This window comes from Panthera pardus, unplaced genomic scaffold, assembly GCF_024362965.1.
Source record: "Panthera pardus isolate Hobbes unplaced genomic scaffold, ASM2436296v1 HiC_scaffold_6, whole genome shotgun sequence".
Lineage (NCBI taxonomy): Eukaryota > Metazoa > Chordata > Mammalia > Carnivora > Felidae > Panthera > Panthera pardus.
In genome coordinates this window covers 27,532,359-27,551,368 of record NW_026526991.1, presented here as the reverse complement: position 1 = coordinate 27,551,368, position 19,010 = coordinate 27,532,359, and the positions used below count along the sequence as shown (strand labels likewise).

The 19,010-nt window shown below is 32.7% G+C and overlaps 1 protein-coding gene across 5 annotated transcripts in view; it reads right to left on the bottom strand.

Annotated features, from left to right (window-relative positions):
* The window catches only part of EEA1 (early endosome antigen 1), a 114,443-nt gene that overhangs the window by 20,769 nt on the left and 74,664 nt on the right, over window positions 1–19,010 (bottom strand). For all 5 annotated transcript variants that reach the window (XM_019446419.2, XM_019446420.2, XM_019446421.2 and 2 more), the window contains 7 exons: window positions 18,203–18,403; window positions 15,912–16,025; window positions 12,888–13,043; window positions 11,023–11,162; window positions 3,603–3,933; window positions 2,412–2,513; window positions 436–630 (listed from right to left, as the gene is read on the bottom strand). In XM_019446419.2, coding sequence (XP_019301964.1) covers window positions 436–630; window positions 2,412–2,513; window positions 3,603–3,933; window positions 11,023–11,162; window positions 12,888–13,043; window positions 15,912–16,025; window positions 18,203–18,403 — 1,239 coding nt within the window. The remainder of the gene's footprint in view (window positions 1–435; window positions 631–2,411; window positions 2,514–3,602; window positions 3,934–11,022; window positions 11,163–12,887; window positions 13,044–15,911; window positions 16,026–18,202; window positions 18,404–19,010) is intronic.

The following is a 19,010-nucleotide window of genomic DNA, read 5'->3' as shown; positions in this document are numbered from 1 at the left end:
GTAACTTAAAATATCAAACAGTTATAACTATATGAAACCTACATTCCTTAATTTTTTAAATGCATACCATTTTGTGGTTTTTGCTCTTATCTTCCCTTGGTTAGGATAATTTATTTTTAAATTCCTTTAAAATTTTCTAATACACTAGAGAGGTTATATAAATTACTCCCATCTCATTAAATGTTGTTATTTATGTCTATCAAATCATTAGTACTAGAATTTTAAATAAACATTATCTAAAAATGTGGTTATAGTGAATGGAAATCCAGACTTATATTATTTAATTACATATTTAAGTGCTTTTATACATTAGAAAATACTTTAAAAAATTGTGAGCACATGTAAATTTTTCCTTGTTGCAACTCATCTGTGTTATATTATCTTAACTGCAAAGACTGTCTTCCCATAGAAAGTAAACACATATCATATTACTACCTTCTGTGAAACAGCAATTTTAATTTCTCCTTGGAGTGCTTCAATTTGCTTTTTCTTCTGTTCAGTCAATTGCTTTAGCTCATTTATGTTCCCCTGAAGTTGCTGTTCTTCTTTTTCCTTTTGTTTTAAAGTATTCTGGGCCTGTGCCACTTGTCCCTGCATTGAACTGAGTTCCAAATTCAACTGATGAGAAGTCTAAAGAAAATAAAATCTGTTTAGCATTCATTCCATGAAGACACATTTAGTACCTACTACACACCAAGCACTACTCAGGTAGAAACCACCACTCCCCTGATGGCCATAGGAGATCAACAGTAAACCAAAAAAAAAAAAAAAAAAAAATCCCTACCCTCACGGAGCTTTCATAACTGAGACTATTTGCTATTAGATGACATGCTGGATTAATCGTCAATATTTGTTTAATCTTACCTTCCTTTCTAACTTGTAAATATATATTTGGATAGAGCTTGTAAATGAGCGAAACTGCTATTACCTTGTATCATAGGAAATAGGAATATCAACATCAATCTTTAGACTGCTAGAATGTCTACTGACTTTCGAGAATATTCTCAAACTGCTAACTTAGTCTGATGGCCATGGTTAACCAAAAAGAACAGCTCCATATGAACTATGATAAAACTAAAATCATTTTTCGCAAGTATGTTTAGTATCTGTCTGATGACACGAAACTATACCATTCAATAGTTTCCTTATTTAGAGATCTGGGGCATATTGTGCTATTACTTTGTTTTTACAGTCTACTAGGATCTATTTCTGTTCAAAATTAGGTATTATAAAAAGTCACACTGAGGTTCCTCTGTGGTCAGTGTGAACCACTATGATCTCCCACCCTTCCAGCCAAAGTCATGTTTTCATGTTTTATGCATATTATGAACCTAATTTGAGCATTTGACTATATTTAAAGTTAATTTTGAAAAGTTTCACTGCTACATATGGTTGCTTCAGCTCATCTCCAGCACAAAGGGAAGTATTTTTGTGCAAAACAGAAGACAGGTAGTGTAACAATAATGATGATTATAATATGATAACCAATGAGAAACTGACAGCTAACATTTGAGCTTTTATTTGCTTATTTTGTTAAGTGTTCTACGGACTTTGAAATATATTAACCCATTCATCTCTTATAATAATCCTATGGCACAGATTCTCTTATTAGCCCCATTTTACTGCTGAGGAAACAGGAACACAGAGAAATTAAGTAATGTGCCTAAAGCAAGGCAAGTCAGCATAACGAGCAAATGGCACAGGCAGGATAGAAATCTGGACAATCTGGACTCAGAGCTCGGGTAATAAGTCACCATAATTTTTCCACCTAAAGGCTGGCATCTAAAACACAGGTGTCTTCTTTCCATCAACAACCAGACTATAATCACATTAAAGATTTCTCAGGACTAGGTTTTGCTGCTTTTATCAAATCATAGCTCTAGAAAAACTATATACCTGGGTTCTAACCGCAAGAGGTAGGTCTTCAGAGAATAACAGCTGTATATTATACCCATTTATTTACTCATTTGCTGGTTTGTTTTTGATGGACGGCAATAAAAGCATTAACCATAAAAGAATCTGTTGTTATACAACCATTAACATACCATTAAATATACATGTCCATGAAATAAAGAGCCCTTAAAATGTTATTTCTATTGAAAGCCTATCTATTTTTTCAATCATAAATAATGTATCCAAATCTAAGTTATCTAATTATAACTCTATAGTAAGTTGATTCAATTAACTTTATTAATTATAATCCTTTATTTTGGGTCTTTTATTATGAACTAGCTTAAATCTTTTTAGTAGTAGGTAGAACGCAAATGTCAATTTTATACTATTTTTTTGTGATCCATTATGTTTCAGAGAAATAAACCTCCTTTGATTTAAGTATCAGTGTGAAAATATTTTGTAAATATAGAACTTATTATTCTTTACATATTTTATGTTACAGAAAAAGAAAATCTTACTTGCTTCTCCTTTTCAAGTGACTTTTTCAGTTCATTCTGTTCCTTAAGTGCATTTTCTGTCTGTACTTGAAGCTGATGCTTTAATTCTTTGCAAGTTTTTTCCTAAAACAAACAAACAAACAAACAAAAAACTACATTATGCAGAAGATACTTGTAGTAGCTTTAAGAACTCTGATTTATACACTTAGTAAGATCCACACATAGAAATAAACCAGAATCACTGATGGTTTAGAATGGGATAGAATCATCCATTTCAGTTATAAAACTGGCAAATATTACAGCAATAAGGGTAGAGGGACAGGAAAAGGTTAAGAACTTCTATCATCAACCATCAGCAGAATACTCTGGAATTCTCTGGAATCCACATTTTATATCACATAATTAATTATAATTAACTTGTCATGCTATTTTAAAAGCATAACAATCCTTAAGAAAATGGAAAAAAGGAAATTTTTGTGAAAGAAAGCATTAAAAGAATAAATAAGGAATAATCACATATAACTTAAGAGGGAAGATGTACATGTAGGAGATGATTTCTCCAAACAGAAAGAAACATAAAAGTAACATACGAATACCATATATCTTTTGTGCTACTAAACACTTTCACTGATCTTCACACTGAGAACAAAAGAATTTTACCTTTGCTGCTACTCTGTTATTCTGGGTTAAAGTATTTCTAAGAATACATTCCCCATTAAGAATTTCCTGAGACTGTGTGACTTTTTTTCCATATAGTTTAAATGTGTTTTATGGTATCTCCAAGGCATGGTATTATCTAGAGATTTAGAATATTCAGTCGAGAAGAAGAAAGTTTACAGTGCCAGAATTAAAAGTCACGATCTTTCTGATCCTTTTCTGGTTTTTAGGCAAGTGAATAATGTCTGAACCAGCAGCTATATTCTCTGTGAAAATTTCTCTGAGGACAAACAGGAGGCAGTCTCCCAAATCTAGCATCATACCAGCAATAAAGAAAAACTGTTTATTCAACTGAAAGTTTCCTGGGCCTCTGGAAAATTATACTCACAAACACCAATATCTTTTTCTCAGGTTAAGCAATCCCAGTTCATTTCCTCGCAAGAATTAAAATCATTTAAATGTAGGATAAAAAGTCATCAGTGACTTAAGCAGAAACAAAAGTACGTTTTAAATAAAAATCATTTCTACCTAACCAAGTAAACATAAACAACTAACCAAATCTAATATAGCAGCTTTTCCTTTCTGGTTTTCCTTTTCAAATTCACTTTTGGAGTTCTTCAAAGAATCAGAAACTTTTGATAAATTCTCTTTGGCCGCAGAAAGCTCTGTCATTAGAGTTTCTTTCTCCATCTTCGATTGTTGCAGTTCTGCTGCTGCTGTTTGAATTTTGTTATTCAATTCCTTGTGCTGCATCTTTGCATCTTGACTTAAATTTTCAATTTCTTGTTCAAGGATTTTTTTTTCTTCCTCTTGCTTGGTAAGCATTTGCTTAATATTTTCAAGAGCTTCAGATTTTTTCTGTAGTTCCAACTTTGTACTGGATACTCTAGATATTGAAGAAACAACTTTTCAAACGATGCATAATTTACCATGAAAAATTAATAATTATTGAGTTTTGAAACTTCCTTGTGTAGCTCAGAATAAAAAATAATAAATTAATGTCATAAAACCACACAACTGAAAAAACCTTAAATGTGATCTGATCATGTAACAGAGAAGATTTTCTTTGAGTCAAATAAGTTAGTGGTAAAGCTAAGACTACCTAACAATTCTCCTGACTTAATCCAGTCTTATCTATTGCAATAGATGCCCCCCCAAACTGTACATATAGCAGACCTTCTAACATATAGCACACCCTCTAATCTACAACAGCCAGAAAAGTTTTTCGGGTACCTTAAAGAATCTACTCACTGTGTTAGCCCCCAAGCATATAGAGAATTTTGCCTCATTCCTTGAAAACATACAACACATTATGTTGTCTTTTAGGTATTAAACTTCAAAACATGATTAACCCAGAAAAAAATACAGCAAATTTCATTTCAAGCACAGAGAAAAAAGATTTACTTTAATCCTAGAGCCTAACAGATTATTCAAGAGACTTGTTATCATTTGTCCCTTAACATAAATTTGCTACACCTGAATGAAAAAGCTGTAAGAATAAGGAAATGGAAATATAGCTTCAAGAAAGTTAAAAACTTCTATTGTTTTGATAAAATTATGAATAAAATTATGAACCAAATTCAATGAAATTATGCACTAAAAGAAAAACACATTAAAGATAAACCATTTTAAAAGTGAAAATGAAACTGGATGCAAAGTAATATTTCTTGAATACATACTATTTCTGATGCTTTATAATCAGCATAAATTCAATAATATGCTAAAGAGAGGTTGTTAAAAGATGTACTAGCCACATATTTGTGGAGTTGGGTATTCATACAATACCAGAATATTTACACTTCGGAAATTTTCAACTTTTAGTCCCAGAAACTTACTTTTACTTTCTAAGTGGCTAGAAAAGATGGGAGTTGAGTGCATTCATAGGATACTGCACCTCACCGATTTTCAAAGGTATAAATAGAAATCATTACACTGGGGCACCTGGGTGGCTCAGTCGATTAAGTGACAGACTGTTGATTTCAGCTCAGGTCATGATCTCATGGTTGGTCATGAGATCGTGCCCACATCAGGCTCCGTGCTGGGCATGGGGCCTCCTTAAGATTCTCTTTCTCCCTCTCCCTTTATCCCACTCCTGTTCACACTCTCTAAATAAATTAAATAAATAAATAAATAAATTTAAAAACAATCAGAAAAGTCATTACATTAATATTATTTTACCTTTTTAATATAGTTATAATTACTATCAAGCAACCGTAAATTAGGACTTGATATATATTACTATGCTACTTAACTTCCCCATAAATAATTATAAAATCATAAGATTATGTAAACTAAAGAAGGCAAAACAGAAATAAAGGCTTTCATGGTCACTATAAAACTTTATTTTTAAAAAGGGTACTAAAGTAATAAATCCACAATCACAGTTGGAAACTTTAACACCCCTTCTCAGAAATTGACAGAACAACCAGAGGGGGAAAAATGGCAAAGATACAGAAGGTTAAACAACTTTACTTGGAACGAATAAGTCAAGGGAACAAAAAGTACAGTATAGGGAACACAGCCAATGGTACTATAATAATGTTGTCTGGTGACAGATGGTAGCTACCATTTTGGTGAACACACCATAATATACAGAGATGTTAAATCACTACGCTGTGCACCCTAAACTAATGTAACATTGTCTGTCAACTATACTCAAACAAAAAGAATTTTTTTAAACATTATCAACCACCTTGATTTGATAGTTATAAAACACTTTATCTAACACAGAATACATATATGTGCACATGGAAAATTAACCAAGATAAGCCATACACTGGGTCATAAATAAGATAGTTTGAAGAGCTGAATTTTATCGAGTATGTTCTCTGTTCGCAATGGAATTAAATTAGAAGTCAATAAGTGTAAGCTATCTAGAAAATCTCCAAATATTTGGAAAGTAAACAATATACTTTTAACTAACCCAATATACTTCTAAATAACCCCATGCATCAAAAAAAAAAAAAAAATCTCAAAGGAGATTAGAAAAAATATTAACTGTACAGTAATGAAAATACATCATAAGATGAGAGCTGGAAAGAGAATTAGATACATAGGTGTAGGTGGGCCTTGGGAAAGGGAAAACTTTACCCTGTTCTTTGGGTTGAGCCCTGGGATCAGAGATAAGGTTTACTCAAATCCCAGATGTGTTTCCTTGGCCCTTTTTTTCCTATGTAGTACAGTAGAAATGCAAGACTCCACATAAAAAAACATTTCCATAAAGTATATAGGCAAAAAAAACCCTTTAATATTAAAAGGTTTCCCTACCTCAAAATGAGATAGAAGTCTCTGAGTGAGTTCTGAACCATACATTATTAGAACATAGACTAGAAATGGGCGCATTTACACTGAACCCATTAGAAATAGAAAGAAACACTGGGCCCATAGGGACCTCGGGAAGGAGAATAAGAACTAACTCAGAGGTGATCTTCATGGACTGATGACTGGGTTCCAGAGAAGACAAACTACTCAATGGGTGATATGAAGGATCAGATGTGCTCCCCAAATATCTGTGCACTGGTGTGAGAAGGAATGCCATTTAAGGTATCTAATGTACCTCTACATCCTCAAATTCAAAGCGTCAGGATCCACTCTACTGGATGTGAAAACAAGAAATCTTTCATCATCACTTCCAAAGACAAAACCATGAAGGTGTCAAACAACTTAATTATCATCAGTCTGATGGGTTTTATTTCATTTTCCTGAAGGGTACCTTTCCCAGGCTCTCAGCTTCCATCTGTAGGACTGAGAGTCAAAACTCTTCATACCCTTGTTACAGATCAAGTCTGTCAACTCACAGTGGCCTACTTAACATTTAAAGGCAAAGTCTACTGAAATGTGACTGGTCACAAGCCCTCCCATAAGACATCCAGATGAATGGGGTGGAACTGGTTTTTACCCATCATAATTCTAGTGAGTTTTGTGTCCATTGTAGATCTTGTAGGAAGACCCAATCCAAGCATCAACATCAAGAGCAAGCTAAGAGATTAATTCTATCTTCGTAGTGAACAAAAGATAGCTCATCTTTGCAGCTTTAATCACTATTTAGGTTATGTCTGGAAGCACATACCCTCTCTGCCACCAAGGACATTTGGAATTTCATACATAAATTAATATTTTAGATTCTAATATCTTCTCAACTAATCCATCCTTATACTCAGAGCTTTCATAAGCCCATTAAGTACTTAGTGCAAAATAGAAAAAAGACAATCTTCCTCAAGGTAATTTACTCCATCTGTTAAAAAACTGTCATACTATACTGATTTTACTAGACTAAGACATGTAACTACCATCTGCAGAAGCCTGACATCTGGCATTGACAAAATACAAAGAGGGTGAGGAACTGAGAAAATGAAACAGATACTACAAAAGGTAAACATTCACAGGGAAGGTTTCACATTAAAAAACTATAAAGAGAAGAGCAAACTAAACCCAAAATCTAAGGAAGAAACTACTAAAGAGAAGATGAGGTATAAATTAAACACAAAAGTGACAAAATCAAATTATAAGATTCTTTTAGAAAATTGACAAACCCCAAATTAGACTGATCAAGAAAAAGAGAATACCAATTACTGCTATTAAGAATAATAAGACATCACTATAGACCCTACAGACCTTAAAAAGTATAATGATACTATGAACCAATAAATTTAAGTTTAGATGAAATGGATGAATTCCTTCAAAAACACAAATTACCAAAACTGACTCAACTAAAATGTTAGAAAACAATAATAGCCCTGTATCTATTAAATAAATTGAACTCCAAATTAAGAAGCAACCCAGAGAGAACTTCAGGCCAGTTGGTTCATTGGTGAACTCAATAAAACATTTAACAAATAAATAATACTCATCACATACAAACTCTTTAAGAAAGGAGGGTAAGAGGGAATACTATCAATTTATTTTTAAGACCAACATAACCATGATTCCAAAGAACACTGCAAACCAGTAGTCCTCATGAATGCAAAGAAAATTTTAAACAAAGTATTATCAAGTCAAATAGAGTAATATATAAAAAGAATAATACAGGATGATCAAGTGGGATTTATCCCAGGAAAGCAAAGTTATTTAATATTTAAAAAGCAATCAATAAAATTCACCATATTAACAGAATACAGGAGAAAAAACATATGATCATGACAATAGATGCAGAAAAAAGTTAATAAAAAAATTTAAGAAAACTAGTATATACAGAAATGTGCTCAATCTGATAAAGGAATCCACAAAAAACCTACAGCTAATTTCAAAATTAACAATGAAGTATTTCATGTTTCCTGCTCAAGGCTGGAAAGGAATCTACTTTCCTATCAAGGATATCTACTATCTTTTTACATTCAAATGTTCACTGGAGGTGTTGGCTAGCAGTAAGTCAAGAAAAAATAAAAAACATCAGAGACCTACATACTGAAGAAAAAAAAAAAGGATAACTGTTGCTAATTCACATATATCAAGACTGTCCACTTGGAAAATTCTAAAAACTCTAGAAAACAAAAATGCAAACTTAACAAGGCTAGTCAATAGATAAGACTCAATTGTATGTTTATGCTAGCCACAAGTGATCACAAATTTATATTTAAAAAACAATTCCATTTGCAATAAAATTGAAAAACAAAGTTTTAGGATTAAATTTAGCAATAGATATTCAAGATCCCTATTTTAAAAACAACAAAATGTTGACCAGAGATATTAAAGAAGACATAATTATTAGAAATATACTATGTTCACAGATTAGAAGACTCAGTATTGTTAAAACATTAATTCTCTCCCAAAGTGAACTAGAGACTCACTGAAATTCCAATCAAAACCCAATAATTTTATTTGTAGAAATGGACAAGTTAATACTAAAATTTATATGTAAAAAGCAATGAACTTAACCAAGACAACCTTGAAAAAGAATTAAGTTGGAGGGCTGATACAGCCTGATATCAATACCTATACCAAGAAGATACAAAAATCAAAATAGGACGGTATTGATGTCTGGATATCATATAGACACATAGACCAATAAAACAGAATAAAGCCCACAAATAAACTCACATATATTAGGTAAACTGCTTTTGACAAAGGCACCAAAGGCCACTCATTGGAAGAAAAAAGTTTTATCCACAAATGGTACCAGAACAACTTAATGATGTACAGGAAAAAAGGTGATCCTGGACTCCATCTCAGACCTCTAACAAAAATAAGTTCAACATAGATCCTAGACCTAAACGTAAAAACTAAAACTGTAAAACTTCCAGAAGAAAACATAAGAGAATTCTTCATAAAACCTGGGGATAGGCAGAGGTTTTTTCGAAATGACACAAAACATTAAACATAAAATAAAAATAAATGGCAAATTGAATTCAAGCAAAATTTAAAACTTTTCACTGAAAGACATCACCAAAAAACAAAAAACAAAACAAAACAAAACAAAAAGCTGTTAGGAAAAGTCTTGATAATCTATTTGGTTAACTCACTGGCTATCTGGCAAAGAATAAGAACTTTGCATATATAAAGAACTCCTACAAATCAGTAATAAAAAGACCCAATGGGGAAAAATTTTTTAATAGGTGAAATAATTTAACAGACACTCCACAGTGAAGAAACGCAAATTAAACCCACAATAAGACCCCATTTCATATTCAATAAATAGCTAAAATTAAAGGACCAACAACACCAAATACTAGCAAGGATATGAAGCAATGAAACATTCCCAGTAGAAGTATAAAATGGTACAGCCATTTTGGGAAAAGGTTTCGTAATTTCTCATACAGTTAAACATACATCTACTCCACCACAGCCCTGTACTTTCACAAAAATACTTGTATAAGAACGGATAGCATCTTTATTCATAACACCTAAAAACTGCAAACAACCTAAAAATACTCACCAACAGAAAACAGATAAACAAACTGTAATGCATTCAGTGGAATAATATTCAACTATACAGACAAAACTAAAAATAGTGCATTGAGAAAAAAAAAAAGCCAGTCATAAAAAAAAGAACATACTTGTATGATTTCATTTCAAAAACACACAACATTAATCTATGAAGGCTGAAAACAGAACTGTGGTTTTCTACAAGGTATTGACTAGAAGGGCACCCGAGGAAACTCCATGGGTATGAAAATGTTGTGGGTGGGAGGGCATATTATTACACAGAGTATACACTTACTAAAACTCAAAATTTTATATGTAAGATCTGTGCATTTAACAGTATGTAAATTTTACTTCAATAATTGTTAAAAGGTACACTGATTCTGGTGTTTCCCTTGTGTTCATAAATACGATCTGTCAAGATGTACCACAAAGCTAAAATAAGTCATTTCTTGTAAGAAAGTATACATTCCCTACTTGGTATAGTTCCTCAACACAGAAGCCTGATTGCCCTTGGGTGATATATATAAATACTCCTCTATTTGTTAATTTCAGAGTAATTTATTCAAATCAGTGAATAACTCAAAACAATTGCTTTAACCCAGATAAATGAATACCATATTACTGTTGAAAAGAGACTAGATGACCCAAATTTTCAGTCCTTTCTAGTGAAGGTAAATTTAACCATACTATGATGCTTTTATTTTTCATTCAGTATTAACATCAGATGATAGAACCAATAGGAAAAAACATTTAATAAATCTTTAAGCACTGTGATAGCAAAACTGAAATCCCAAGAGTTTTTTAAAATGTTTGAGAGGGAAAGAGAAAATGGGAACGCACGCACACAAGCACACAAGCACACGCGCACACACACACACACACACACACACACACAAACACACACACAATGGGGGTGGTGGGCAGAGAGAGAATCCCAAGCAGGTTCTGTCAACGCAGAGCCTCACACAGGGCTTGATCCCACAAACCATGACATCATGACCTGAGCTGAAATCAAGAGTGGCACGCTTAACTGACTGAGCCTCCCAGGCACACCTGAAATCAGAAGATTTTAATACTTAGTTTATAATCCTCTCCCTTAAGTAGTTTAGCTTACATTTCTTTCTCCATTTCAAGTTGTTTACTCAATTCTGTGGCTCTAAGCTCTAAATCTGTATTCAGCTGTCTTTGCAGTTGTAGATCCTGCAAAGCTTGCTCCTTGTTTCCTTTAACTTCAAGAGTATCAGCTTCTAGTTTCTATGAAAGAAACAGAATACAGTAACCATTTTAATGTCAATAATTATCCATTTATTATTAAATATAACATTTTTGTTTATACTCAAATTGGTGTTGACATAACACAGAGTAATAACCATAAAATGTTTATGTTATAACAAAAAACACATTTTCCATTCTGAAGCCACTACTGAGTAAAGGAACTATTTATTTTGGAATCTTTCAGAGGACCTACCAGCAGGCTTTGTACATGACAGGCAGTCACCAAGTTTCTGTTTTTTAAAATTAACTCTAAATAACAAAATAAACAAAATAATTGTGTCTATTGCTAGAGTAAAAGTTATTAAGTACGAAAAAACTAGGTAACAGGTTCATACATAGGCTCATTAACATATATTATCCTTTATATACAGTAAACAACACTGATGTAATTGTAAATATTCAAAACTAAAATGGAGTTGTCATATCATCCTTCTCCTTAGTACCTATTGCCGCTAAATATAAAGACAGCTGAATTCCTGATATTGCACCTTTAAATTCTCGGTTTAGAGACTGTTGTTCCTCACAGTGTAGTTTCTGTCTCATACATATACATATAACTGTGTGCATTTTTGCAAATTTGCAAAATCAAACTGTTAAATATAAAGTTTGAATATATAAGAGTAATGCATTTTCTTGCATAGTTGTAATAATTTTGCACCCTAAATATTTTATAAACCAACCTAGGTATCTATAGCTCTTATGCAACTCTTACAATAGATTTTGATGCAACTGTAAAATTTTGTAACAAATAATTACAAAAAACATATGGAATACTCCCTAAAATAATTACCAAATGTTAAAGATCTGATTATCACAAGAGACACTCTCGGTTCTAAACAATTATTTGTAAAAGATACCCAAAAAGAATTCTCATTAGATACTTTTCAGTAAAATCGTTTTTCTGTTCTTTTCAAATTATTACAAAAAGTAATGTGTCATTACTATCATCATTGGCCATAAAGAAAAAGAAACTCATAAATAGAATTAAAAATGTAATTCTTCTTCCATGTTATATTGGTGTGGATATACACATATACATGTACACATCCAATAGTTCTACAGAAGTGTTCTGTTTGTGAAGGTATAATTTACATATATATAGTAATTTGAGAAATCTTTGTTTAATCAATAGTAGATCCCATTTCAAGGACAAAGGACTCAGGTCAAACCCTTGTCTGATAGGTCTACTCATTTAATCTCTTTAGTACATCAACAATTTCACTTGGAGTTGAAGTTAAGAAGCAGTTTACCACAGCATAAACTTATTATTAAAGACAAAATCCAAAAGATATAAATGTAAAATTCAAAAAGTGAAGAGGTCTGTCATATGTGAAATATATTCTGAAATAAGGAGGGAAGGAGATAGGAATGATGGAACAGAAGAGGCTTCATAACAACAACAATGACAACAAAATGGTAAGTTCCTTGTAATTACAGAGTAAATCCCTGGTTGGTTGTTTTTTTTGAAACATTACAAAGGAACCAGTATAACTGTCATTTGTAAAAGCCACTCATTAATAAAGAAATTAAAATTAAGAATGGAATTCAAAATTAAAACCAGAAAAATTCCAGGTAATTTAAAATTCTGTAACACAACTTCACCTTTGTTTGCAAATTTAAAACCTTTGATTCCTTCTAGGTCATCAGTTTCCATTACTACAGTAGCAGAAAATAAGTAATACACTCAATATCTTTTATACAAACCTTAATTTGACCTTCTAATTCTTCAGTTTTTTGTTCTAAAGAAAGGTGTTTCTCTTTATATTCTTTAAGATGACTTTCCAACTGACTGCAATGTTCTTGCTTATCCTGTAACTTTGCAGTGACTTGATCCAACTGAGTAGTGATCTTATTTAACTCCTATAGAAAAGTACAATTGAAAACTTTGGTAAGGTTTTCTTTCTTGTATTCCCAAATGTTTGATCAAAGTACTACTGAAAACTCTAATTCTATTTAAGAAACTATTTGAAGGTTAAGAAACTATTTGAACTATCAGAGGTTATTTTACTAGTACAAAGGACCTGAACTGAAATTGTACATAGCATGAGATATTAAGTTTATATGCATCACCACTTAACTTTTTCTAGAAAGAGTTATTTTAGGACTCAAAAGATACAATAGAACATTAAATATACTAATAATAAAATAACACTTTTATATTATAATTAAATGTTTTCAATCTTCAAGATGCTATTTTTATGTTGGGATGAGCACTGGGTGTTGTATGGAAATCAATTTGACAATAAATTTCATATTTAAAAAAAGATGCAATTTTTAAAAATAACATTTAAAAACTATTACAGTGACTACATCTATGAAACTTGTTCATTTGTAATATCTAGAGGCACTGAAAGAATTAAAATCACTAGTAAACCCACCACCCACAGATAATCACTATTAATGTTTAGATAACTTTCCTTTCAGTCTTTTCTGTATGTTTCCATTTTTTAATTTACACTTTTGTTTTTACTTGATTTACTATTGGTATTATTTCTTTTTTTTTTAATATGAACTTTATTGTCAAATTGGTTTCCATACACCCAGTGCTCATCCCAACAGGTGCCCTCTTCAATGCCCATCACCCACTTTCCCCTCCCTCCCACCATCAACCCTCAGTTTATTCTCAGTATTTAAGAGTCTCTTATGGTTCGCCTCCTTCCTTCTCTGTAACTTTCCCCACCCCTTCTCCTCCCCCCACCCCCACGCGCCCGGTCTTCTATTGAGTTTTTCAGGATCCACATATGAGTGAAAACATATGGTATGTGTCTTTCTCTGCCTGACTTATTTCACTTAGCATAAACTCTCCAGTTCCATCTATGTTGCTACAAAAGACCAGATTTCATTCTTTCTCATTGCCAAGCTGCTAGGAATTTACCCAAGGGATACAGGAGTGCTGATGCATAGGGGCACTTGTATCCCAATGTTTATAGCAGCACTTTCAACAATAGCCAAATTATGGAAAGAGCCTACATGTCCATCAACTGACAAATGGATAAAGAAGTTGTGGTTTATATTTACACTTTTAAAATAGAGGTAGAACCTCGCTTTACATACTACAGGTTTGTAAGCCATACAAAGGTTTTATTATAACCTTTGTTTTTACATAACAATGCATCATGAAATTGTGTCATTATTTTCTAAAATATTGTATTTGACTGCATAAATTCCCATTTTATTGATTCAGACCTTTTATCAGCCAAATGTCCTATTTTAGATTCTTAGATTGCTACTAAACTTTCCGTATGTTATTAACAGAAATGTAAATGGCATCCTAAAAGCTATGATTATTCCCTTAGCTTTATAAACGACTAAAAGTGAGCTAAGGAATATGAAAAACCCTAAAGTTCTTGAAATATATTGGCAAACAGCTCTCCCTATCACCATTAAAAGGTTGAACTTACCTACCACCAGCAACGTATGAAAGTGACTTACTCTTCCTCTTCTACACCATCTCCAATCCTTCCAGTATTAAACAAACACATTTCACCTCAACAAGGGCATACTGTCTTAATTTACAATTGATTGTCTTAATTTACAATTGATTCTTAATCTGAACATTCACTAATATATTTTTGATCATTTACTCTTTTGTAGCTTCATGCAATTCCTATCTGTTTTAAATATCGAAGATATTAATCCTTCGTCGGACATATTTCAGAAAGTGTATTATTCTTTTGCTATGTGCTTTCTAATTTTGTTAGTAATATTTTTGGCAAAAAATTTTTAAACTTTTATGTGATTATTCTTATCAATAATCTTTTCATTACAGTTTCTAGCACTGATCTTGTGATTAGATATTTTCCAGATGTATGTAGCAATGAGTAAAAAGTTGCAAAACATGCATACACAGTAATTCTATGTGCATGAAAGAAAATATTAGTGTGTGTGTGTTATATATGAACACACACACACATATTTGCCCAATGCTTATAGAACTCTGGACAGGTACATACCAAATTTAAGAGCAAACATTCCCTCTAAGAAGGAAAATAGGACTGAAGTTTAGGGTAAATATAGAAAACAAAGCTTTTATTTTGTTAACTTGATATATTACTAGATTGATCAAAAAAAAATTAGGCCAACAACCAGTGTTACCACTCAGATAAAAAGTAAATTTAAAAAATCTCATTTGCTAAAAGGAAAGAAAAATCTATCAGCATTTTGACCTTGGCCCTTAAGTAGGAAGCCTTTATTCTATTAGAAGTATTGAGAAAAATAACTTATGTATTCCCTGCAGCCCTACTTATTCTTATCCCCAAAATAAAAGAGGAACTCTTACTGCATTGGAATATACTTGGTGCTCTTTTCCTGCTTCCAAGAGGTAAGTAAATCTAGGTCATGGCCCAGATTACCTACTAAGAACAGGTGTGAGAGTCTGTCTCCCTTTACCAATCATTGGCACTTGATGCAATGAAGCAACAATTCAACAATTAGGAACAGATATTTCAGCTGCACACCTTAGTCAACACTAAGGACTAATACAAAATTAAGAAGCCCAACCATGCTTACACACCAATCGCGCTTTATCAAAAACAAAAATGATATTTTTATCTTCATCTGTCTGACTCCTGCATCTAGAACTGGTTCTGAACTCAGGCAGAAATTAAGGGGAAAAAACAAGTAGATCACAATATTAATAAAATTGAGTATCACTTTCATACATGTTTGCAATTAATTTATCTACCAAAACATTAGGCTATGGGATGAGACTGTATCACGTTCACCTACCTGCTGTTTATCTTGTAATGCATTTTGGGCTGTGTCCAAATGATTCTGAAGATCTGCTCTTTGAGCAGTTTTTGCTGCTTCTGCTGATAGCAATAATTCAGTTTTGGCTTTAATCTGTAACAAAATTTGCCAGTCATTTAATGTGTATTTATTTCTTGATTTTCTCTTGCTTCAACATGCATTGCTTTTGTCAAATTATTTTAAAAATTAAGCCCTTTGTCAAAAAAAAAATAAGGATTTAGACACTGAAAAATAAGTATGTAATAATCCCAAAACAGGAATGAACATGGGAGAAAAGACTCCTAACAATGTTTGGACAAATGATGAGATTTATTATGATATATATGATGATATATATGTCCCTATATGACACCAAAACACTTCTCCCTCTTTTAAACTGGACTTCCAAATATTGGGTTATCATGTAACCCACCTAACAAATATTTATATTTTAATTAGAAAGAAATGTGTATCTTCTTCCTCCAAGTTAATATGCATGCCTGTTATTTTATATTTCTTACTGTCAATAGAATTGTTTTCCTAAAATAAAGAAAATCAAGGCTTAGATATGTTTCTATAACTTTCTCTACTTTAGTGTAGAATAGGAAACCAACGATGACAATGGAAAAAGAAACACGTTTTAATTCCCACCCCGACACTGATGCATTGAACGTGAATTCTGTACTGGCCTCTGAAAGAAGGTTATTAAAAATATATAATGGTAGCATATAAAAGTATTTTTTTAACCTAACCTTTAAAGTAAAATTTAAAAATCAAAGTCAAAAAGTGTTTAACATAGAAATCTAATGGTGTAATATCAAATGACTGAATTTCAAAAACAATAATAAGGACTTCATGGAAAAAAAAAGAAAAGCAAAAGGCTCTGGTGGTTTCAGAAGGTGTAGTTTGCCAGAAGAGATAAAGAGGGAAAAAGGCAAACAGGAAAGCTAAACAAACTGTCTAGATAGCACCTTTATTTAATTCTTGTTCCCAAGGTTTTTCCACTACTAAGTAAAGCAGAGAGTGAGAGAGAGGTCGGAGATTAGGGGGAGAGAGACAAAGAGACAGGGAGACAGAAAGAGAGCCGGAAAGACAGAGACACAGGGAGAAACAGAATTTAAAACATTTGATGGCCTCAGGGAAATACGAATCAAAACCACAATGAGATACCACCTCACACCTGTCAGAATGCCTAACACTAACAACTCAGGCAACAACAGATGTTGGTGAGGATGCGGAGAAAGAGGAACCCTTTTGCACTGCTGGCGGGAATGCAAACTGGTGCAGCCACTCTGGAAAACAATATGGAAGTCCCTCAAAAAATGAAAAACAGAACTACCCAATGAGCCAGCAATTACACTACTAGGTACTTATACAAAGGATACAGGAGTGCTGATTCAAAGGGGCAAACGCACCCCAATGCTTACAGCAGCACTATCGACAAGAGCCAAAGTACGGAAAAAGAGCCCAATGTCCATCGATGGATGAATGGATAAAGAAGATGTGGGATATATATATAGATATCTATCTATATATATGTAGATATCTATAATGGAATATTACGCAGCAATCTAACAGAATGAAATCTTGCCATTTGCAACAATGTGGATGGAACTAGAGTATACTATGTTAAGTGAAATTAAGTCAGAGAAAGACAAATATATGATTTCACTCATATGTGGAATTTAAGAAACAAAACAGGAACACAGGAGAAGGGACGGAAACATAAGATAAAAACAGAGGGAGATAGAGGCGCCTGGGTGGCTCAGTCGGTTGAGCATCCAACTTTGGCTCAGGTCATAATCTCAACTCAACATTCCGGAGTTCGAGTCCCACATCGGGCTCTGTGATGACAGCTCAGAGCCTGGAGCCTGTTTCAGATTCTGTGTCTCCCTCTCTGTCTCTGTTCCTCCCCTGCTCGTGCTCTCTTTGTCTCAAAAATAAATAAATATTAAAATTTAAAAAAATCAAAAAAATAAAAAAAACGGAGACAAACCTTATATAAGAGACTCTTAAATACAGAGAACAACTGAGGGTTGATGACAGGGTGTTGGGTGGAGGGATGGGCTAAATGGGTGATGGGCACTAAGGAGGGCACTTATTGGTATGAACACTGGATGTTATATGTAAGTGATGAATCATTAAATTCTATTCCTGAAATCATTATTACACTATATGTTAACTAACTTGGATTTGAATTAAAAAAAAATCTACAGTCTTAAATTTTTGATGGCCTACAATTGGTGTTTTATTCAGAAAAACTCACATTAAATTGAATAATTCAAAATTACCTGTATGTCAAGCTGGGAGACCTTCTCCTTGCTCTCATTTAATTGACTACTTAATTCATTGACACTAGTTTCTAAGGAAAGGACACGGTCTTGTGCAGCTCTAAGATGTGCCTTCTGCTCTTGCACTTGGTCATGCAAATTCTCCTGGGCTTGTTTATGGCTTTCTGACTGATTCTTCAGCTTCTCTGTTAGTTGAGTTACCTATCGTACAAGGAAGACTAATTATGAAGGTCACAAATGATATAAGAAGAATTAAAAAAAAAAAACAAAACAAATTTAAGGACCATGAGAGTATTAAAGTGCTCTATAAGTTATCTCATATTTTTAAGAAAATTTATTCATCTTTCCACAAATAAGTAAATAATCTTTCAAAATCATAAGAAAACACCAATTCAGAGATTCCTATTATTTTTAAAACCATCTCTACTGAGCTAGAATTTACATGAAATAAAATTCACCTAGTTTAATTGCACAGCTTGAGGAGATTTGACAAATATATACACTCACTTAACCATTGCCACAATCAGATAGAGAACATTTCAATTACCCCAAAAGGTTTACTCATGCCCCTTTGCAGTCAGTACTCTCCACTCATCTCTAGCCCCAGACAATCATGGATATAATTAATAAGAGTTCCTTATATATTCTTAGTATTTCTGAATTGTCAGATATGTGTATTTCAAGTATTTTCTCCCACTCTGTCTTGACTTTTATTTTTGTAACAGTATCTTTTGAAGGGTAAACAATTCTAGTTTAGATGAAATCCAATTCATCTAATGTCTCTTTGGTGCACCTTGATTGGAATTCA